This window comes from Perognathus longimembris, chromosome 1 (assembly GCF_023159225.1).
Source record: "Perognathus longimembris pacificus isolate PPM17 chromosome 1, ASM2315922v1, whole genome shotgun sequence".
Lineage (NCBI taxonomy): Eukaryota > Metazoa > Chordata > Mammalia > Rodentia > Heteromyidae > Perognathus > Perognathus longimembris.
In genome coordinates, this window is record NC_063161.1 from 156,678,237 (window position 1) to 156,700,949 (window position 22,713).

General features: G+C 52.1%; 1 protein-coding gene and 1 non-coding gene across 4 annotated transcripts; one reads left to right on the forward strand and one right to left on the reverse strand.

Annotated features, from left to right (window-relative positions):
- Nucleotides 1-3,854: 3,854 nt before the first annotated feature.
- Nucleotides 3,855-3,945, reverse strand: Trnar-ucu. The gene is given in 2 exon segments: nt 3,855-3,890; nt 3,909-3,945. It is a non-coding gene; the product is annotated as a tRNA-Arg (tRNA).
- Nucleotides 3,946-4,414: 469 nt separating this feature from the next.
- Slc27a4 (solute carrier family 27 member 4) lies at nt 4,415-22,713 on the forward strand. 3 transcript variants are annotated; one of them, XM_048344078.1, is made up of 15 exons: nt 4,415-4,604; nt 4,973-5,296; nt 5,415-5,499; nt 5,970-6,136; nt 7,466-7,860; nt 9,172-9,330; nt 10,773-10,842; nt 10,934-11,025; nt 11,622-11,731; nt 11,932-12,141; nt 12,281-12,407; nt 14,184-14,321; nt 14,458-14,622; nt 14,698-14,844; nt 21,829-22,713. In XM_048344078.1, exons 4-15 carry the CDS (start codon nt 5,976-5,978, stop codon nt 21,984-21,986), a joined length of 1,932 nt encoding a protein of 643 aa, XP_048200035.1. In that variant the 5' UTR covers nt 4,415-4,604; nt 4,973-5,296; nt 5,415-5,499; nt 5,970-5,975; the 3' UTR covers nt 21,987-22,713. The 3 variants fall into 3 exon arrangements, with proteins under 3 accessions (XP_048200035.1, XP_048200025.1, XP_048200017.1); XM_048344068.1 differs by lacking the exon at nt 4,973-5,296; XM_048344060.1 differs by lacking the exons at nt 4,973-5,296; nt 5,415-5,499 and having other exon boundaries at nt 21,829-22,712.

The following is a 22,713-nucleotide window of genomic DNA, read 5'->3' on the forward strand; positions in this document are numbered from 1 at the left end:
AGATCTCGGCCTCCCAAGCAGTTAGAATCACAGGCGTGAGTCACTGCCACTCCTATTTAGTTGTGTAAATATGTTTATTGTTATTATAAAGGTGGTGTATGGGGGGGTTGCAGTTACATATGTCAGGTAATGAGTACATTTTTTATTTATTTTTTGCTTGTTTTTTTTTTTTTTTGCCAGTCCTGGGCCTTGAACTCAGGGCCTGAGCACTGTCCCTGGCTTCTTTTTGCTCAAGGCTAGCACTCTACCACTTGAGCCACAGCGCCACTTCTGGTCTTTTCTATGTATGTGGTGCTGGGGAATTGAACCCAGGGCTTCATATATATGAGGCAAGCACTCTAGCCACTAGGCCATATTCCCAGCCCCTTAAAATTTTAATTAAAATTTTTTTTTGTGGGTTGTGGGGCTTGAACGTGGAACCTGGGCGCTGCTGTCTCTGCTCTTGAGCTCAAGGCTGGTGCTCTACCACTTGAGCCACAGCACCACTGATAGTTTTCTGCCTAGTCTGGCTTTGAACAGCGATCCTGAGATCTCAGCCTCCTGAATAGTTAGGATTACAGGCTTGAGCCACGGGCTCCTGGCCTATAAATACATTTCCTTTTGGACAATGTCACCCCTTCCCTTGCTCCCTCCCAGTTTTTCACACCCATTTCCACATACAAGTTGGATAGTTCATTTTCAGCATACTGTCTAACTATTCATTTTCCTTTTAAGTGAGCCAATAAACATTTTCTGAGCACCTTATTTGCTAAGCCCTATGGATACAATCAGATATAACCTTTGATTCTAGATTTTCATTTGTATAGTTTTTGTTCTCAGTGAGCATATAAGCTGCAATAATAAAAATGTCAGCTAGGCACCGGTTGCTCATGCCTATAATCGTAGCTATTACTCAAGAGGCTGGGATCTGAGGATCCTGCTTGGGCAGGAAAGTCTATGAGACTCAAATCACAGAAAAAGCCAGAAGTGGAGCTGTGGCTCAAGTGGGAGAACACTAACCTTGAGCAAAAAGGAGCTCGGGGACAGCACCCAGGCCCCAAATTCAAGCCCCACCACTAACAAAAAGGAAAGAACGTCAAACCCAATCTCAAATACTCCCTATGGATTTTCACAGTACTATGAGGTAAGAATGATCATGTTTCCACTTTTATTATTGTTTCTATTTTTCCTCGCCAGTACTGGGGCTTGAGCTCAGGGACTATGTGTGTTAAGCATAGGCTTCACCATAGGCCTCTCCTATCTTCCTTTTTTTTATATTTAAGGCAGAGACTCCCTATGTAGCTAGGCTGCTCTCAAAGACTCCATCCTTCTGCTTCAGCCTCCTGAGTGCAGGAATTACAAGCATTATCACCATGCCCAACTTCACCTATTTTTAAAATTTTAATTGTCAAGGTAATGTACAGAGAGGTTATAGTTATGGTTACATATGTAAGGTAGTGAGTACATTGCTTGTCATAGTTGTTACACTTATTTTTTAAATATAAAAAGAAACTGAGGGGGCTGGGGATATGGCCTAGTGGCAAGAGTGCTTGCCTCATATACATGAAGCCCTGGGTTCACTTCCCCAGCACCACATATACAGAAAACAGCCAGAAGTGGCGCTGTGGCTCAAGTGGCAGAGTGCTAGCCTTGAGCATAAAGAAGCCAGGGACAGTACTCAGGCCCTGAGTCCAAGCCCTGGGACTGGCAAAAAGAATAATAATTAAAATAAAATAGGGCTGGGGATATGGCCTAGTGGCAAGAGCGCTTGCCTCGTATACATGAAGCCCTGGGTTCGATTCCCCAGTACCACATATACAGAAAATGGCCAGAAGTGGCGCTGTGACTCAAGTGGCAGAGTGCTAGCCTTGAGCAAAAAAGAAGCCAGGGACAGTGCTCAGGCCCTGAGTCCAAGGCCCAGGACTGGCAAAAAAATAAATAAATAAATAAAAATAAAATAAAATAATTAGAAAAAGAAACTGAGAGGGCTGGGAACATGGCTTAGCGGTAGAGTGCTTGCCTTGGATGCATGAAGCCCTGGGGATCGGTTCCTCTGCACCACATAGATAGAAAATGCCATGAAAGGGCACTGTGGCTCAAGTGGTAGAATCTAGCCTTGAGCAAAAAGAAGTCAGGGACAGTGCTCAGGCCTTGAGTCCAAGGCCCACAACTGGCAAAAAAAAAAAAAAAAAAAAAAAAAAAAGGAAAAGGAAAGAAAGAAACAAGAGCTGAGTACTGGTGGCTCACGCCTATAATCCTAACTACTCAGGGAGGCTGAGATCTGAGGATCACAGTTCGAAGTCAGCCTGGGCAGGATAGTCTATGTGAAATTCTTTGTTGTTGTTGTTGTTGTTGTTGTCAGTCCTGGGCCTTGGACTCAGGGCCTGAGCACTGTCCCTGGCTTCCTTTTGCTCAAGGCTAGCACTCTGCCACTTGAGCCACAGTGCCACTTCCGGCTGTTTTCTATATATATGGTGCTGGGGAATCGAACCCAGGGCTTCATGTATACAAGGCAAGTTCTGTTGCCACTAGGCCATATTCCCAGCCCCTATGTGAAATTCTTATCTCCAATTGATCACCAGAAAGCTAGAAGTGGAGCTGTGAAACAAGTGATAGAGAGCTAGCCTTGACCATAAAAGCTCAGAGACAGGAACTGAGACTGTGGCTTAGTGGCAGAGTGCTTGCTTAGCATGCATGAAGCCCTGGGTTCAGTTCCTCAGTACCACACAAACAGAAAAAGCCAGAAGTGGTGCTGTGGTTCAAGTGGTAGAGGTGGTGAAATTTACCTAGCTCCTTCAAAAAGGTACAACTTCTATTCCAGAAGAAATAGGTCGAAGTCTTCATTAGACCAAAATTTCTTCTTTAACTCCTATGAGTGGGTCCTGAAAAGAATTTAAGACTCCTGAGAGATTAAGAGATCTCTTTAGGGTCAATTAGCATCTGTGAGTGGTCACCATGTTTGATCATCACAAAATTTGGCTTCCAGAGGCCCATGGGCCGCGGGGCTCAGAATATGGCTGACAGTCCTCAGCTAGGCAAGTGGCATGATAAGAGACTAGGTTTAGGTTTCCTAGTAAACTGGTTTTCTGAAAATAATTTTTTTTTTTTTTTTGCCAGTCCTGGGCCTTGGACTCAGGGCCTGAGCACTGTCCCTGGCTTCTTCCCGCTCAAGGCTAGCACTCTGCCACTTGAGCCACAGCGCCGCTTCTGGCCGTTTTCTGTATATGTGGTGCTGGGGAATCGAACCTAGGGCCTCGTGTATCCGAGGCAGGCACTCTTGCCACTAGGCTATATCCCCAGCCCCTGAAAATAATTTTGATTCTGGGGCTGGGGATATGGCCTAGTGGCAAGAGTGCTTGCCTCATATACATGAGGACCTGGGTTCAATTCCCTAGCACCACATATACAGAAAACGGCTAGAAGTGGCGCTGTGGCTCAAGTGGCAGAGTGCTAGCCTTGAGCAAAAGGAAGCAGGGACAGTGCTCAGGCCCGGAGTCCAAGCCCCTGGACTGGCTAAAAAAAGAAAAAAGAAGAATTTTGATTTTTCCAAAACCACCAAATACTATGGTTAGCTGGGCAACTAGTGGCTCACGCGTGAATCCTAGCTACTCGGGAGGCTCACATCTGAGGATCCAGGTTCCAAGCTAGCTTGGGCAGGAAAGCCCATTAGACTCTTAAAGCCAAAAATGGAGCTGTGGCTTACATGGTAGAGTGCTAGACTCGTGTAGAAAGCTCAGGCCCTGAGTCCAAGCCGCAGGACTGGCAAAAAAGAAAAAAGAAGAAAAGACAAAGAAACCACACCACTAAGGTTAATCTAGGGCATCATCTAAAGCCATGCCTCAAGTTCTTCCCCAATTGTCAGAGCTGCCAAAACTCGACTCTGGTGGGACTCGAACCCACAACCTTTGAATCACCACTCCAGGTCAAACTAGAAGTCCAATGCGCTATCCATTGCGCCACAGAGCCGGTTGCCAAAGACCGCGCCAAGTTCACCTCTGCCTGAAATGTCCCAGTTAGCACACCCCCAGGGTGTGGCGCCAGGCTTTGGTTATATTCTGACCGGGCCGGAACGTGAGCCCTGGAGTCTCCATAGCCTCCAAACGCGGTTGTGATGTGGAGGGGGGGTGGGGGGAGCCGGCGGGGTGGGGTGGAGCTCCCCTGCTCGTCTGGATCCCAGGGAATGCGGGGTCATAGCCACTCTGACCCGCGCGGGTGTGGGCGGCGCGGACCACAACTCCCAGCATGCCGCGCGGCGCCCAGCGGACTACAGCTCCCAGCGTGCCGAGCAGCGGCACCGCCTGTGGCGCGGTGCGCGCAGAGCCGGCTGGGCCGGGCGGCGACGGGGCGCGCCGGGGCTGGGTTGCGCTGCGCTACCGTGGGGAGCTCGGAGGCGGAGGAGCTCGCCAACTGCCGGGACGACGCGAGGGGCGGTGCTGCGGGCCGGCACACCCCGCTTAGGTGAAGGCGGCCGGCGGGGGAGGAGCGCGGCGGCTCAGAGCCGGCGGAGCGCTGCGGAGTCTCTGCCGTGCGCGCCCAGGGGCGGCCGATGCCCCTCGCGCTCGCCGCTCCGCCGCCACAGCTGAGCCGCATCTGGACCGGGCGCCGCGCGTCGGAGCCGACACCCGGTGAGCCAAGGCAGGGCCGGGGCATCCCCGGCGGGGGAACGCGCCGGGCCCTGTGGGGAGCGGCGGCGGTGCACGCCTGGGGGATGAGGGCGCGCCCTGCCCGGATCGCCCGGCCCGGCGCTCAGCTACCCGGGCTGGTTAGGGACAAGGGCGGTCTGCAGTACCTGACGTGGGGCTCAAGGGAACTGGGGCACCCCCCTTCTCTCCGCACCTCGTCTCCCAGCCTTCCTAGGCGAGTGTCTTTCCCATTCTTTGGCAGATTCTGGGAGAGCAGAGGTCTAAGAACCTTGGAGAGCCTGGCGGTGGTGTTGGGGACTCTGCCTCGATGTCCCCCGCTACCCTGAGCTTATACTTTTCTCCGGGAAGAGGAGATCTCTAAGGGCTCCTCCCTGTGGTCCAGGCCGTGTTCTTATCCTACCTTGTAGGCTCTCGGGCTACTTCACAGCCTTGACCTTCGCCTTCTCCCCAAGAATAGGAAAACCTCAAGTCCCATTAGCTGCTCCCTTGGACAGGTCTGCAAAGAGACAGGAATAAAGCCCGAGCCCTAATCTCAGCCCAGCCCTTGGGCAGAGCCTTACCCCTCCCCCTAAGATTACCAGTACCCCGAAGATTCATCTGAGTAGCTTGCTGAGTGTGTATGTGGTAGGGTCAGAGGCTTCCTCTATTGCTCAGGAGGTGGAGGCAGGAGGATGGTGAGTTCCAAACCAGCCTGGGATACATAGGGAGACCACTGTCAAAACAACAAAGCCACCAAAAATAAATAAATCCCTCAATCATTTTCTCCCCCTCCCCGCCACTGTCACCTCTCAGGCACCTACCTCCTTTTTGCTGTGTCGCCCTCTGTCGCCCAGTAGAGGCACAACTCTACCTGAACTGTTGGGCATGGACTGAGCAGGTATCCCTTGGCCCTTTGGGTGTTGTGGCTTGGCCTGATCATCCCTGGAATCTTCCTGCGTCTCTGGGTGAGGAGTTAAGCCGTAAACAGTTAAATCAGTACCCACCCTCAAGTCATCTTGGTTAGGGACCTCGGATATAGGAGAGTGGATTGCCCTGTTTGGACTGGAAAGGTTCTAAGAACAAATCTTACCTAACCCATCACATAGATTGGGACTCTGAGGCCTGAAATGAGTGAGAGGCTTTCCCCAAGGTCATTTGGAAAGTGGTAGCCAGAGATAGACCTAGAGGCTAGACCAGCCTCCCACGGTTCACTCCCCAAACCCTTTTCTTAAGTCTTAAGCCCCTTCCAGCTGGCCATGTGACTCAAGCTCAGAAAGAGACTCCTGTTCTCAGCCACCCCAGAGCTAGGAAATGGGGGCCCATGGACACAGATATTTGGGTCCCCTGACTTGTTCTCTCTGCCCACAGGCCACAATGCTGCTTGGGGCGTCTCTGGTGGGGGCGCTGCTGTTCTCCAAACTGGTGCTGAAACTGCCCTGGACCCAGGTGGGGTTCTCCCTACTGCTCCTCTACCTGGGGTCTGGTGGCTGGCGCTTCATCCGCATCTTCATCAAGACCATCAGGCGCGATGTCTTGTGAGTATCTGCTCCGGCCATAGCTGAGCTCCTGACTCCCAGAATGTCCCCGCATCAAACCTCATTTTCCCTAGCGGCACAAGCCCACTGCACTCGAAAAGAGCAGATTGTATACTACGTGGTACTGCCATCTTGAGGACTAGTGACATGTATCAAACTCCATGTGTGTTGAGGAGACATCCACAAGGTGTCCTGAAGATACTCATTTATGACAAGCTGAAGAGGAGCTCCATGGAAAGGACCTGTCCTCAGGTTGACACCAGAGGCATTGGGTTCTAGAGCAGGCTCCCACATTAGATGCCTGAGAAAACCTGTTCCCAGTGATTCTATGCCAGGTGCCAGACTGTCTCTGAAGCCCAGAGAGGAACAAGGCAGATCCAGTTTGCCAGATTCACACTAGCTGGGAGATAAGAAGGAGACAAGATAATTCTCTAAATTGACAGTGCAACATGGGCAGACGCCCTGGCAATCTTGCTTCTTCCAGTGTCCAGTACAGTGAGCCACACCCACTGGTGGCTCAGCATTTGTCAATCGGGGCTGATTACAAAAAGCTATCTATGGAGTGGCCGTACGTGAAGAATGGTAGTGTGTGGGAGCATGGAGTAAGGAGAGATGGCCTCAGGCCAGGAATCTGAGAGGTCTGGAGGAAGGAGCTGAACTTGAGAGATGCTATAAAGTGGGTAGAAAGAGGGGAGTACAGTCAGAGGTCACAGCATTGGCAGAGGCGCAGAGGCTTGCAGAGTTCAAAGGGCTGGAGGGTGGCAGGGGTGGGGCTGGAAAGGGGAGTTGTCAGGTAGTTCCACGTGCACTGAACATGTTCCCCGTGCTCGGTGGGGAGAAGGCCTGGAAGTTAAGTCGATGAGTGAGACAGAGGCCTGCCAGCCGGGCTCACAGGGAGACATTCATCCTGATTCCTATAGACATGGTGGTACAGTCTAGAAGGCCCCAGGTGAAAAGTCTGGACCATGGGCTGCAACATTGGAGCCCTGGTGGCATCTAGCAGAGTAACAGCTTAGAGGGGAATAGGAATTGTGCTGTGGGGCTACAGAGGCCAGGGGCTCAAATGTAGGCTCAGCCACATTCTGCTTATGAAGCCCTGGACAAGCCATGGCACTATGAGAACCTCCATCTTCCTCCATCAGGGGAGGGAAATCACATGATCTCATAGCCTCATCAGGAGGGCTTGGTGAAAGGGTGCGGGTGCAGCAATATAGGAATGTCATAAGAGAGCTGGCCTCTGAGGCTCAGGCCAGTAGGACAGCAACTTGGGCCAGTGTGCCCACCCCATCCCAGTCCTATGGCCACAGCTCCCTGCTTCTTCCCATACAGCGGCGGCCTGGTGCTCCTAAAGGTGAAGGCAAAGGTCCGACGGTACCTACGGGAGGGAAGGACCATCCCCATGATGTTTTACTCGATGGTACAGCGCCACCCAGACAAGACAGCCCTGATCTTCGAGGGTACAGATACTCACTGGACCTTCCGCCAGCTAGATGACTATTCTAGTAGCGTAGCCAATTTCCTGCAGGCCCGTGGCCTGGCGTTGGGCGATGTGGCTGCTCTCTTCATGGAGAATCGCAATGAGTTTGTGGGCCTGTGGCTGGGTATGGCCAAGCTGGGTGTGGAGGCTGCCCTCATCAATACCAACCTCCGGCGTGATGCCCTGCGCCACTGCCTTGACACCTCCAAGGCAAAGATCCTTATCTTTGGCAGCGAGATGGCCCCAGGTGAGTCCCAGGTGGTGGGGGATAGGCCCTTCCATCCCTGTAGGAGGCTGTGTGGGTCCAGGCCAGGCCCTGGAGTCAGAGATTCTGGGCGCTATCAGGAAAGTAGGAGATTCTCTGAGGGCTGGGAATATGGCCTAGTGGCAAGAGTGCTTGCCTCATATACATGAAGTCCTGGGTTCGATTCTCAGCACCACATATATAGAAAAGGCCAGAAGTGGCACTGTGGCTCAAGTGATAGAGTGCTAGCCTTGAGCAAAAAGAAGCCAGGGACAGTGCTCAGGGCCTGAGTCCAAGCCCCAGGACTGGCCAAAAAAAAAAAAAAGATTCTCTGAGCCTGTTTTCCCATCTGTAGCACCCCTGCTATCAAGAAGGTGTTTGCAAGGTGGCAGAGCTGCTGGCCCTCAGAGATGACGGTGGCCATCCCCACGACTAGCTAGGCCTCATTCACCTCCTCTCTGCAAGGGGCACAAGCATTTACACTCCATGCTCCTTGCAGAGCTTGTGTTTGATTTGCTGCGGCATTGGGCACTGTAAGTGCTGTGTGTGCTGCTTTACAAGAGTGGCTCTGATCTTCACAAAGACCCAAAGGGAGCGATTATTACCTTGGGTTTATGGATGATGAGGTGAGTTTAAAGGGGTGTGAGGAGCTCACCCAGGGTCAGACAGTTGTAAATGACAAGACCACAATTTGATATTGGGCTTCACCACAGTGTTCCTGTTCTTTCTCACCACACTGTGAGGGTACGGTGGGGGGAGGGGAGAGAGTTGGATGAATCAAGATGAGAGGCTAGGGGTGTGGCTCAGTTATAGAGCACTTGCCTGACATGTTTGAGGCCCCGGGTTCAAGATAAAAAACCAGAGGAAGTGAACCTGATGGGCTAGGACTGCCTAGTGCCCCGGGTAAATGAGTGAATATGTGTATGGCCTCAGGGCAGCCTGAGAAGGTTCCCCCTGTGAAGGGAATGGTGAGGGGCTCTGACTCCCACCCCTGTCCTCTAACGAGTACCGGACTGAGCAATGTAGAACAGGGAGTCAGAGTTCAGACCTTGGTGGGAGATAAAGTCATCTTTCTCATCCTTAGCACCTCCGTTCCTCACCTATAGAATGGGCTATTGTTGCCCCTGCTTCCCAGGGCTGTGAGAGCAGGAAAGTGCGTGTAAGGAGGCCACGGGGAGGTTAGGCTGTACCTCTTGCAGCTGTTAAGCTGCTTCGTCCATCTCCGCCCTGCATCTGCCCGTCTCCCCCGACAACATGGTCAGCCTGTCACGATGAAAGGTCCTGGGAACACAGAGCTTCCTGTCTCTTCTACAGCGGTCTGTGAGATCCATGACAGTCTGGATTCCTCACTAAGCCTCCTATGCTCCGGCCCCTGGGATCCCAGCGCAGTGCCTGCCAGCACAGAGCACCTGGACCCTCTGCTGGAGGATGCCCCCAAGCACCTGACAAGTCTCCCTGACAAGGGCTTCACAGGTGGGCCCTCATCCCATCTCCTTCCTCCCTCCCACCCCCCAAGATGGGTACAGATCCAGCCTCGTCCTCAGGGCTAGAAGACCTGGGTCTCCCTGGAAACCTGACCTGTGCCTTAAATAAGTCACATGTTCCCTTTTCCGTGTGGAGAATGGGGACAGAAACTCTGGGGAGCTGGAGGGACTAACAGGTGAAATTACCTGATGTGTGTAAAAGTGCCAGGGGCCAACAAGGTGTACAAAGCCTAGTTCTGTGAGTGGTGGAGCAGCCTTGCCGATGCCCAGGGAGCAGGGCCACTGCGCTCTGGGGGTCTGGATTGAATCTCGTCCCAGCCGAGGTGGTTGAGTGTCCAGTGCAGGATCTCCGGTCTTCTGGGTCCCCAGCCGTCACCGACCTGAGCTGCCTTCCAGGCCTCTTCCAGGTGGCCTTCTCACCCTCTGCACTCCAGCCTGTCCAGTCCCTCAGCTCTTTGGCTCTTCTCATCCCTTCCCTTTGAAGCCGCCAGCCTGCTCCATTGCCTACTAGCTCAGTGCTTGAGCCACATCTGAGCCCTTCTCCTGCCTCTGCTACTTCCCAGTGTGACCACAGATACCCACCCAGCCCTGTGGGCCTTGGGTCACACAGCCATAAAGTTTGGGGAGAGCAACAGATCCTGCTTTATGAGTTCACTTTGAAAGCACTGGGCGCTGGTGGCTCATGCCTGTAATCCTAGCTATTCAAGAGGCCGAGATCTGAGGACTTAGTTTCTCAAAGCCAGTTCAGGCAGAAAAGTCCGTGAGACTCTTTATTTCTAACCACTAGAAAACCAGAGGTGAGGTGGTATTGTGGCTAAAAGTGGTAGCCTTGAGCAAAAGAGCTCAGGGACAGTGCCCAGGCCCTGAGTTCAAGCCCCACAACTGACAAGAGAGAGGGGGAGGGAGGGAGGGAGAGAAGAAAAAAAGAAAGAAACAAGCACATGGTCAAGTCCTGATACTGGAACATGGCAGGCAGAGCTGTCAGTGGTCAGCCCTCACTGTCATTGTTGTCTTGAGTCCTGAGTGCTTTGTATAAACTGCTCGAGGACAAGGCCCGAGGCTGGCTCACTCTGCTGCCCTTATATATCCCTAGGCTGGCACATTGCAGGCCCAGAATCAGAGGTGGTTGTTATAAATGGGAGTCATTCCGTGGAGTCCTGTCCTCCGGTGCTCAGTGTCAGAACGGCCTGTGTCCTCGTGTCACTGTCCCACTCAGCAGGGCCCTCCGAGAGGACCAGCCCTGTGTGCGCCTCCCAGCCAAGGCTCCCTGCTGGGTCTGGCACAGGGCGAGGCCCAGCAAATGTTTGTGGAAGTTGTTAGAGCAGAATGCAGTGGAGGCCATCCCTGCAGGCTTCCTGGAGGAGGCCTTCTCCCCCTGCCTGGCCCTGTGCTGTGCCCTCTCACAGCTGCCTCTGTGTCTGTCGTCTTCAGATACGCTCTTCTACATCTACACGTCAGGCACCACAGGGTTACCCAAAGCCGCCATCGTTGTACACAGCAGGTGAGGGGCAGGTGCCAGGGGAGGGGGGTGGAGAGGGAGCTTCCTGCAGCATTCCAGGGCGCCCACCCAGCTCTTTGTCCTGTCCCCTCAGGTATTACCGCATGGCTGCCCTGGTATACTACGGATTCCGCATGCGGCCCAACGACATTGTCTATGACTGCCTCCCCCTCTACCACTCAGCAGGTGACCCTGCATCCACTCAGCAGCTCCCAGAGCCCCTGGCTCCTTAGGACCCCACCCTTCTGCTCTGACAGAAAGTGGCCATTGACTCCATCTTGTTGTCCACTGACAACGATCACATCTTATCCTGAGGGGCCCCTGGGCTGGCACACAGTTGGTTCCCACTGGTGTGGGCATTACTGCTTGGTTGTGGGGACTTGAGGGAGAGTCTGAGTGAGTACAGTTCCTGTCCTCAGGTGCTTCAGGGAGGTGGGACAAGGTAGACAACAGGAACCTTGATGCTGGGAGAGGGTGTGGTGAGTGGGTGGCAGCAGGAAGAGCCAGGGATGGGAGCCTGGATGACGTCCCAGAGGAGGCAGGGGGGAGGTGCCAAAGTCGGGCAGGTAGCTTAGCCCTGCGGGATGAATGGCACCTTCATGGGCTTAGGGCCAGTTCCAGAGTCCCCCAAGATGTGTGCTTGATGCACCTGGGAGGCAGGATGAGTGTCTGAACAGTGGAGAGGTATGATTGGTCTGTGTAGGCTGAGCAGGACAGGAGGAAGAAGCAGGCCTAGGTAAGAGGGGTTAGGTCTCCTTGACCTCCAGGCCTTCTGCCTTCAGGAAACATCGTGGGAGTTGGCCAGTGCCTGATTCATGGCATGACCGTGGTGATCCGGAAGAAGTTCTCAGCCTCCAAGTTCTGGGACGATTGTATCAAGTACAACTGCACCGTGAGTGAGAAGGGAGGGGTACAACACCCCCCCCCCCACACCCCTCTGCAGCATCCGTCATGTAGCTGAGGTGGTTCCGAAGGGTTCCCTGGGTGATGACACACTGGGGCCCAGAGATGGAAGCCAGCCCTTGTGGGGGGATGGGGAGGCAGGGCGGCATGGCACACTGGGAGCCTGGACCCACACCACACCCACCTCAGATTGTGCAGTACATCGGCGAGCTGTGCCGCTACCTCCTGAACCAGCCAACCCGGGAGGCAGAGACCCAGCACCGGGTACGCATGGCATTGGGCAACGGCCTCCGGCAGTCCATCTGGACAGAGTTCTCCAGCCGCTTCCACATTCCCCAGGTGGCCGAGTTCTATGGGGCCACCGAGTGCAACTGCAGCCTGGGCAACTTTGACAGCCAGGTACCGTCCGGGTTGGAGGTGGCAGGGCTGCCACGGGGATGGATCCCAAGAAGGCCTGGGCGTCACGGTAGGGGCACCGCCTGCCTTCATTCTTGAATTCAGGGCCCACAGAACCCAGCCCAAGTGTTGGCCTTCACAGGTGGGGGCCTGTGGCTTCAATAGCCGCATCCTGTCCTTCGTGTACCCCATCCGGCTTGTCCGTGTCAATGAGGACACCATGGAGCTGATCCGGGGCCCTGATGGCGTCTGCATTCCCTGCCAGCCAGGTCTGTTCTGGGTGGGGATTGGAGGTCGGACGGGGAGGTGTTGGCCTAAGTGGGGAGTCAGCCAGTGTGAATACACGAAGAGGCTGTTTAGTTTTGTTTGTTTTTTGGTAACAGTCCTGGGGCTTGAGCTCAGGGCTTAAGTGCTATCCCTAAGCCTCTTTTGCTCTAGACTAGTTAGTGCTCTACCTCTTGAGCCACAGCTCCACTTCTGGGTTTTTGGTAGGTTATTGGAGATAAGAGCCCCACAGACTTTTCTTGTCCAGGCTGACTTTAAACCTTAATCTTCAGATCTCAGCCTCCTGAGTAGCTATAATTATAGGTGTGTGCCACCAGTGCCCAGCAAGGAGCCTGTTCTGACTTTTTGTCATTAGTCAATTCTGCTGACTAGGACCACAAATGACTCATTTCCTAGTCTATCCTTTCATTCACTCACCATCCCATCCATGTCTCAGTTCGTTCTCGTGACGCTGACCAGAGGGCCTGAGGCCTGGCCTTCTGGGGTTGCTCCTGGCCCTCCTCGTAGCCTGCGCTGTAGCTGAGCTGGTCTTTGGTGCCTGCATCCCTCGTCTGCAGGCAGGGGTGGGGACAGCACCCATCTTGTTGGATTGACCTGAGGATTGTGTGGTAAAGAACATGAACTTAGCCAGGCACTGGTGGCTCCCGCCTGTAATCCTACCTACTCAGGAGGCTGAGATCTGAGGATCATGTTCAAAGCCCAGATAAGAAAGTTCATGAGACTTTTTTTTTTTTTTTCCAGTCCTGGGGCTTGAATTCAGGGCCTGGGCACTGTCCCTGAACTTCTTTTTGTTCAAGGCTTACACTCAACCACTTGAGCCACAGTATATGGTACTGAGGAATCAAACCCAGGGTTTCATGCATGCAAGGCAAGCACTCTCCCACTAAGCCACATTCCCAGCCCTCCATGAGACTATCTCCAATCAACCACCAGAAAACTAGAAGTGGCTCAAAGTGGCAGAGTGCTAGCCTTGAGCAAAAAAGCTCAAGGACAGCGCCCAGGCCCCAAGTTCAAGCCCCATGACTGACCAAAGAACGAACAAACAAGAATACACAAAGCTTTTGGAGTGGAACAAGAATGAGCAGGGGGCTCCATGGTGCTGGCTGGTTTGGCTGTCTAATGGAGCTATACATGTTTGCTGCCTGTAGATACATGTCACTGAGGGCCAACCTGCCAAGATGAGCTTCCAGCCCTCAGAGAACTCTTGGGCTCCTTCCTTCCTTGCTCCCTTTCTCTCTTTGCTTCTTCTCTCCCTCTTTTCTTTCCTTCTTTCCCTTCTTCATTTCTTTCCTTTTGTGTGTGTGTGTGGGGGGGTACATTGGGCTTGAATTCAGGGCCTGGGCACTGTCCCTGAGCTCTTCAGCTCAAGGCTAGTACTCTATCACTTTGAGCCACAGTACCACTTCTCGCTTTCTGGTGGTTAATTGGAAATAAGAGTCTCATGGACTTTCCTGCAGGGACTGGCTTCAAACTGTGAACCTCAGTCCTCAGATCTCAGCCTCCTGAGTAGCTGTGATTACAGGTGTGAGCCACCTGTACCCAGCTCTTTCTTTCTTGTTTGTATTGGAGATTGAACTCAGGACCTAATGCATGCTAAGCACATGGTTGGCACTGAGGTAAACTCCTGACCCCCAGAAATGGGTGTTTCTCTGGTAGACAGTGTAAGTCAAGTCAGATGAGCATGTCGGGTGTATCTGTGAGGAGGACAGATGGCAGAGGCAGCACAGGGCAAGTCCTTACTGTGCCTTCCCTGCCCCCAGGTCAGCCAGGCCAGCTGGTAGGCCGCATCATTCAGCAAGACCCGTTGCGCCGCTTTGATGGCTACCTCAACCAGGGTGCCAACAACAAGAAGATCGCTAAGGATGTCTTCAAGAAGGGAGACCAAGCCTACCTCACTGGTGAGTCCCCAACCCTTGGCTACCCTTTCCAGAATATGCGGGGAGGGATAAAGGTACCATCCGCTACCATCAGCAAACACATGCCCAGGGCTCCCCTGATCCATGCCCAGGTCCTGCCTCACCCGCCCCTTCCTAGGTGATGTGCTGGTGATGGATGAGCTGGGCTACTTGTACTTCCGAGACCGCACGGGGGACACATTCCGATGGAAAGGCGAGAACGTGTCTACCACCGAGGTGGAGGGTACGCTCAGCCGCCTACTGAACATGGCTGACGTGGCGGTGTATGGTGTCGAGGTCCCAGGTATGTGTCGAGAGGGGGAGAGATCCACGTGGAAAGGCGCTGCCCACTGCTCACCTTCTGCCCTTCTTCCTCCAGGAACTGAGGGCCGGGCAGGAATGGCTGCCGTGGCCAGTCCTACAGGCAGCTGTGACCTACAGCACTTTGCACAGGCCTTGGGGAAGGAGCTCCCCCTGTACGCCCGCCCCATCTTCCTCCGCTTCCTGCCTGAACTGCACAAAACAGGTGTGCCCCTCCCCTGCTCCTGCACCTGGGTTCTGGGCCGGGGCTTTCCTGTGCCTGCAGACAGACGCGGTGGCTCTTCTGTGCCCTTCGTGCACATCCTTGCTGGGTAACTGAGAAATTGCCCTCAGAGAGGACAGGTTGTCGCCACTAGTGGATCCACTTCTTGAGTGCCTGGCACTGCACTAGGCCTTGGGGACAGATGTCTGACCTGACCTTTGCCCTCTTGGAGCTTTTAGAACCAGAGGGTAGGTAGCAAGAGGACAAGGAATTCCAAAGCTTTGGAATGACTGCATATGCATGTCAGGCTGGAGAAAAATAAATGGAAAACTGAATAACAGTAGCTCCTGCCTGTAATCCTAGTGACTCCGATGAGATTCAAGGATTGTGGTGTAGAGCACAGAAATGTACTTGAGACTATCTCCAGTTAACCACCAAAAAGCCAGAAGCGGAGGGATGGCTCAAGTGCTAAAACAGCACCAGCCATGCGCAAAGGCCCTAACCTCAAGCCCCAGTACCAGCACAAGTGAAAAAAAAAAAATTAGGTGAAAAAAAAAATTTGTGAATGAAGGAGCCAGGTACTAGTGGCTCAAACCCACAATCCCAGCTACTCAAGAGGCTGAGGATCATGATTAGAAGCCAGCCCAGGCAGGAAAGTCCATGAGACTCTCATCTCCAGCTAACCACCAAAAAGCCAGAAGTGGAGCTGTGGCTCAAGTAGCAGAGCCACTGGCCTTCAGCCAAAAAAGGCTCAGGACAGCACTTATACCCTGAGTTAAGGCCCCAGGAAAACACTGTCTGTCTGTCTGTCTGTCTCTCTCTCTCTCTCTCTGAATGGAGGGGGTGGCATTTGGGGTGAATGTAAGTCTCCCTGAGGGTGTTTCAGCTGAGCTCTGAATGAGGAGGGCTTTTGTCAGGGTGGCAGGTAGTCCAGGCAGTGGAAACAGCAAATGTGAAATCCCTGAGGAAGGAAAGGGTTCCAGCTTTATTTATTTATTTATTTTTTGGCCAGTCCTGGGCCTTGGACTCAGGGCCTGAGCACTGTCCCTGGCTTCTTCCCGCTCAAGGCTAGCACTCTGCCACTTGAGCCACAGCGCCGCTTCTGGCCATTTTCTGTATATGTGGTGCTGGGGAATCGAACCTAGGGCCTCGTGTATCCGAGGCAGGCACTCTTGCCACTAGACTATATCCCCAGCCCCAGGGTTCCAGCTTTAACGGAATGAAGGAGGCCCCAGAGGTAGAGTACTTACCTAGCATGCAGAAGGCCTCTTATTTGAACAGCAGCACCACAACCAACTGAGAGAGACAGAGAGAGTAGGGTATCAGTGGCTCACACCTACAGTCCCAGCAACTCAGGAGGCTGAGTTCACAAGCTAGCCTGAGCAGGAAAGTTTGGGAGACTCTTATCTCTAGTTGACTACCAAAAAGACTGAAGTGAAAGTGTTACTTACATAATAGAGGGCCAGCCTTGAGCGAAAAAGCCAAATGGGAGCTTGAGGCCCTGAGTTCAAGCCCCAGTATCGTCACAGAGAGAGAGAGAGAGAGAGACAGACAGACACAGAGAGACACCACCAGGGTGCCAGTGGCTCATGCATATAATCCTACCTACTCAGGAGGCTGAGATCTGAGAATCCTGATCAAAGCCAGCCCAGGCAAGAAAGTCTGTGAGGTTCTTATCTCCAGTTAACCACCAGAAAACCAGAAGTAGAGCTATGGCTCAAAGTGGTAGTACACTAACCTTGAGCAAAAAAGCTCAGGGACAGTGCCCAGGCCCTGTGTTCAAGCCCCATGATGGATATAAAAATAGAAAGACCCCCAAAACTGGGGGCTTAGGGAGCAGCAGCAAGCAGTGGCAGGAAGTCCAGGGACTTAGTGCACCAGAGTGGGGGCGGGGACTCTCCTAGGGGCAGCAGGGAGCCGCAGAAGTGTTTGAGCAGGCTAGTAACCAACTTGGGTCCTGCAGAAGTTTCCAGTTTCCGGGTGAGGAGGGAGTGAGGACTACCTATGGCACAGGGGCTCTGGGTAGATGAGGGAAGGGATAGTGTACCTGTCCAGGCAAGTGATGCGCCCAGGGCCCCTGTCCACACAGCGGGGCCCTGCCATCCTTCCGCTGGCTCAGCATTGGCTCTCTCGAAGTCCTTGGGAGGACCACCATATTCCCCAGGCCCTTTCCTGACTCTTTCCATCACTCATTCTGTCTCGGCCACCTGTGCATGACCTGGCTCGCTGGTCAGCTTTCTCCTGCTGATGTGTCTCTGTCATATAGTGAGCACGTGGGCCTTAGGAAGCCTGTGAAGCTGTGGGAGGGCCAGGGACGCGGGTCAGGCTCTGACTGAGCTTTCAAGGTCCCTGAAGGTTGGGACCCATGACTTCTGTCCGGGAGAGGCAGGAGGCTCACACCTTGATTCCAGGTACCTTTCTGTAGAATACATGGCCATGGCCAATGGGCTTCAAGAGACTTCGTTGCACACGGTTCTGTGGCTCAGCAATTTTAGGGCTAAGTTCAGCTCAAAGAGCTGCCATCACTTAGTGACTTGCCAGCTTGTCCAGTTCAGGAGCTACAAGGCTGCACAGATATCCAGCACTTAAGATGTGGCTAGTGTGACTGACGAACTCCAATCTGACTTTTCTTCCATTTCAAATAGCCAACATATATTCAGCACCAGGCTAGGGCCTCATTGGGAAGAAATGGTTGTCTCTGCTCCTGCAGTTTCTCCTTCCTTCCCAGGGCTGCACTGGTGTCGGGTACCCCGCAAAGCAGTGCTAGAAGCAGCAAGGCCCCTTGAGGCCAAGATCCACTCAGAACTCCTATGACATTGCTTCTGCCCCATTCTGTTGGCCAGAGCTAGTCAGAGGCCTGTCCAGATTTGGGAGGCTCCAGCTGGGAGAACCGGTAAAGCACAGTGCAGAAGCAAGGGGGCCCAGGGAGGGATGCAGGGCAGGGAAAACTGCGTTCCGATTCCTCCTCCACCATTTACTGGCTGGTAGAAGGCCTCCCTTAGCACCAGTATTCTCTCTGGTGAGGCTGATACCAGTCATTGATTGAAAGATGCATAGCTGCTGGCACCAGTGGCTCACACCCGTAACCCTAGTTACTCGGGAAGCCAAGAACTGAGGATTGCGGTTCAAAGCCAGCCCAGGTAGGAAAATCCATAAGACTCTTATCTCTGGTTAACAACCAAAAAGCTGGAAGTGGGACTGTTACTTTCTCAAGTGGTAGAGCATAGTCTTAAGGTGAAGAGCTGAGGTACAGCACTCAGGCCAAGAGTTCAAGCCCCACAACTGACAAAAAAATAAAAAAGATTCATGTATTACTTTATAAAAAAAAAGTGACTAATTACCTGGGCACTGTTGGCTCGTGCCTGTAATCCTAGATAATCAGGAGTCTGAGATCTGAGGATGGAGGTTCAAAGCCAGCCAGGGATGGAAAGGCCACGACACTTTTCATCTCCAGTTAATTACTAGAAAACCAGAAGTTGCCCTGTGGCTCAAAGTGGTAAAGTGCTAGCCTTGAGCAAAAGGAGCTCTGGGGTAGCGCCCAGGCCCTTGAGTTCAAACCCACCATCAAGAAAAAGAAATGACTAATCAAACTGTTTCAGAGATTGATGCTGTTAGCACACATTATTTGTACAAAGGAGGCTTCATTGTAACATTTCTGTACATGTATACAATGTGTCCTTATCAAACTTACCCTTCACTGTCCCTTACCCTCCTCCTTTCTCCTTTCTTAAACCAATTTCAACATATTTCATTTTTCTATTTTCTTTTTTTCCTTTTGTGCTGGTCCTAAAGCTTGAACTCAGGGCCTGGGTGCTGTCCTTTCGCTTTTTTGCTCAAGGTTAGCACAGCTCTACTTTGTACTTTTTGCTGTTTAATTAGAGATGAGTCTCACACACTTTCCTTCCTGGGCTAGCATCAAACTACAATCCTCAGATCTCAGTCTTCTGAGTAAGTAGGATTATAGGTGGGAGCCACTGGCACCTGGCTTGATTTTCTACGTAAAACATGATTCTATATATTTGTAACGTGTATATAACATGTACACATCCACGAATATATATGTCTTTTAGGACTAGCTTCCACAGATGAATGAAAATGCCCTAAATTTGGCTCTTTGAGATTGGCTTATCTTGTTTTACATGATATTCTCTAGTTCCATCCATTTTTCTATAAATGACACAATTTCATTTTTCTTTATGGCTGTGAAGTATTCCATAGAGTACTTGTATTTATATGTACATATGCATATGTATGTATACGCATGTGTGTACACATGTGTGTATGTATGTCTGTCACACTTTATCCATACATCTGCTGTTGGGTAAATCGGTCTACATTCTTTTTTTTTTTTTTTTTTTTTGCAAGTCCTGGGGCTTGGACTCAGGGCCTGAGCACTGTCCCTGACTTCTTTTTGCTCAAGGCCAGCATTCTACCACTTGAGCCACAGCGCCACTTCTGGCCGTTTTCTATATATGTGGTGCTGGGGAATTGAACCCAGGGCTTCATGTATGGGAAGCAAGCACTCTATCACTAAGCCACACTCCCAGCCCCTTGTTTTCTTTTTCTCGTTTCTGATACCAGGGCTTGAACTCAAGCCAAGTGATTGGCTTGCTTGTTTACAGCTACCATTTGAGCCTTGCCTCCAACCCAAGTTGTTTGCTTCTTGGTGGATGCCATTGTGACTGGGGTGAGATGGAATCTGAGTGTGGTTTTGATTTGCATTTTCTTTATGGATAAAAACATATCTATTAGCCATCTGTTCTTTTAAGAATTGTTCAATTTGCCCATTTATTAACTGGTTTACTTGTTCTTTCACTTTAATTTTTTGAGCTTTTTGTAGATATATTTGTGTGTGTGAGTGTGTGTATATGTGTGTGTACACACGCACATGTGTGCCAGTCCTGGGACTTGAACTCAGGTCCTAGGCCCTGTCCCTAAGCTTATTTTGCTCAAAACTAACACACTATCACTTGAGCCATAGCTCCATTTCCAGCTTTTTGATATTTCATTGGACATAAGTCTCATGGGCTGGCTAGGCTGGCTTTGAACCATGATCCCCACCTCTCGGCCTCTCCAAAGTAACTAGGAATACAGGCATGAGCCTGGCACCCAGCCTCTTTGTATATTTTATATATTAATCTTTTATCTGTTGAATGGCTAGTGAATATTTTCTCCCATTCCATCATTCTATGCATTGTCTTTTGGTTCTGTTCATTGTTCTTTTGCTACAAAAAAACCTTTCCATTTAGTCCCATTTGTTAATTCCCATTCTTACTTTCTGTGCAGTTGGAGTTCTATTCACAAAATAATTACCTGTGTCTGTGTGTTCTATGGTTTTCCCACAGTAGATTTAAACTTTTTTTTTTTTTTTTTTTTTGCCAGTCCTGGAGCTTGGACTCAGGGCCTGAGCACTGGAAGCTTCTTTTTGCTCAAGGCTAGCACTCTGCCACTTGAGCCAGAGTGCCACCTCTGGCCTTTTCTATATATGTGGTGCTGAGGAATTGAACGCCAGGGCTTCATGTACACAAGGCAAGCACTCTGGCCCCTAGGCCACATTCCCAGCCCAGATTTAAGCTTTTTTTTTTTGGTCATAGGGTTTGAACTCTGGCCTGGGCGCTGTCCCTGAGCTCTTCATCTCAAGGCTAGCGCTCTACTGCTTTAAGCCACAGCACCACTTCCTGTTTTCTGGTGGTTCATTGGAGGTAAGAGTCTCACAGACTTTCCTGCCCAGGCTGGCTTTGAATGGAGATCCTCAGATCTTAGCCTCCTGAGTAGCTAGAATTACAGGTGTGAGCCACCGATGCCCAGCTAGTTTTAAACTTTTGTTCTTAGCTTTCTTTGATTCATTGATCAGACAGGGTAAGAGCTAGGGATCCTGTTTTCCCACAAGACTGAGCACCGGAGTTGAGAAATATCTGTATGCTGTAGATAGTCAAATAAATGAGCCAGCCAAGTGCCTGTAATCTGAGCTAGTCAGGAGACTGAGCTCTGAAGATTGCAGTTAAAAGCCAGCCTGGGGCTTGGCACTGCTGGGGGCACCGGTGGCTCATGTCTGTAATCTAACTGCCCCAGGACACTGAGATTGGAGGATCACAGTTCAAAACCAGCCCAGGCAGGAAAGTCCCCATGAGACTCCTATCTCCATTGAACAACCAGAAAACCAGAAGTGACGCTGTGGCTCAAAGTGGTAGAGTGCTAGACTTGAGCAAAAGAGCTCAGGGATAGTTCCTAGGTCCTGAGTTCAAGCTCCACAACAGCAGCAACAACAAAGGGGCTGGCTTGGGCAGGAAAGTCCATGAGACTCATCTCTAATAAATCACCAAAAATCTGGAAATTGAGCTATTTCTCCAGTGGTAGAGCATCAGCCTTGAACACAAAATCTAAGGTATAGAGCCCAGCTCCTCACTCCCCCCCCCCCATACAAGATAAAGTGAATCATCATAGTGAGAACACCCAGCTCACCCAGGTTGTGGCTCTCACTCGCTCGGCTGAACTCACTGGATATGCTGGGCATTTAGCTTCCCTTCTTCCCCTCGCTATAAATTTGTTTTGGGGGGTTACACAGCTACCCCCATGTCTGCCTCCTACCTCCTCTTTCCGGGGCTGCCCAGAGAAGCAGTTTACAGTGTGGGAGGAGTGTGCTTTGAATGTGCTTTTTTTTTTTTTTTTTTTGTGCCAGTCTCTGGGCTTGGACTCAGGGCCTGAGCACTGTCCCTGGCTTCTTTTTGCTCAAGGCTAGTGCTCTGCCACTTGAGCCACAGTGCCACTTCTGGCCATTTTCTATATATGTGGTGCTGGGGAATTGAACCCAGGGCTTCATGTATATGAGGCAAGCGCTCTTGCCACTAGGCCATATTCCCAGCCCTTGAATGTGCTTTTTTGGCCTCGCCTCCCACCCTTCCATCCAGCCCTCCTGGCTGCTCCTGCTCAGCACCCAGGCTTCCTGCCCTGCTCGTTCTGACTCTTCTCTCTCCCTACCCCCTCCAGGCACCTACAAGTTACAGAAGACAGAGCTGCGGAAGGAGGGCTTTGACCCAGCCGTGGTGAAAGACGACCTCTTCTACCTGGACGCCCGGAAGGGCCGTTACGTCCCTCTGGACCAGGAGGCCTACGCCCGCATCCAGGCAGGCGAGGAGAAGCTGTGATCTGACCCCATGTCCCTCTGAGGCCCAGCAGAGGCTGGGCCTAGAGCCGCAGCTTCTACTCGAGAGGGGTCATGGGTGATGCCAGACCAAAGCAAGCGGGGCCCGCACCTCCATCCCAAGGTGCTGACCGCCTCCCTCCAAAACGTGACACACTGCCACCTCCCCGCTCTGCCAGGGGCTTTCCGTGAAAGCCTCCTCCTGTCCATGTTCTGTCTCCTGGGCCAGGTGGAACCTGGGGGCCCCAGGCTGAGACTGAAGCACTTTCAAGACCATGACTCGGGTTAGCCAGGGCAGGGAGAGACAGGTCACCAAGCTCCCTCCAGAAAGCAGGGAGCTTGTAAATAGGACCAAGGCAGAAGTCCTCAAACTCAGGAAGCCAACAGAGAGCAAGGGAGTGGCCACCCAGCAGGTGGCCAGGAGATCCTGGCTCCAGAACCACTCAAGTGGCATTCAACCCTGCTCGAGTCTCCAAGACTGGAAGAGGAGGGCCACCCAGCATGGCTGCCCGTGTCCCCTCTTCAGCAGAAAGTCACGACAGTGTCCCTTGTCTCTGCACACTCCTGCATACTTGTCTCCCTGAGGTCTGCCTGGCGGTCCCTAAGGTGGGACATTTCTATCTGTCACCTCCATCCTCGTCTTGGCCTGACTATGAGAGGAGGAAGCTTGGGGTGGGGGGGGTGGGCTCAGGGGCCAATAAACTCTGCCTCGTCTCCTCTTAGTCTGTGTG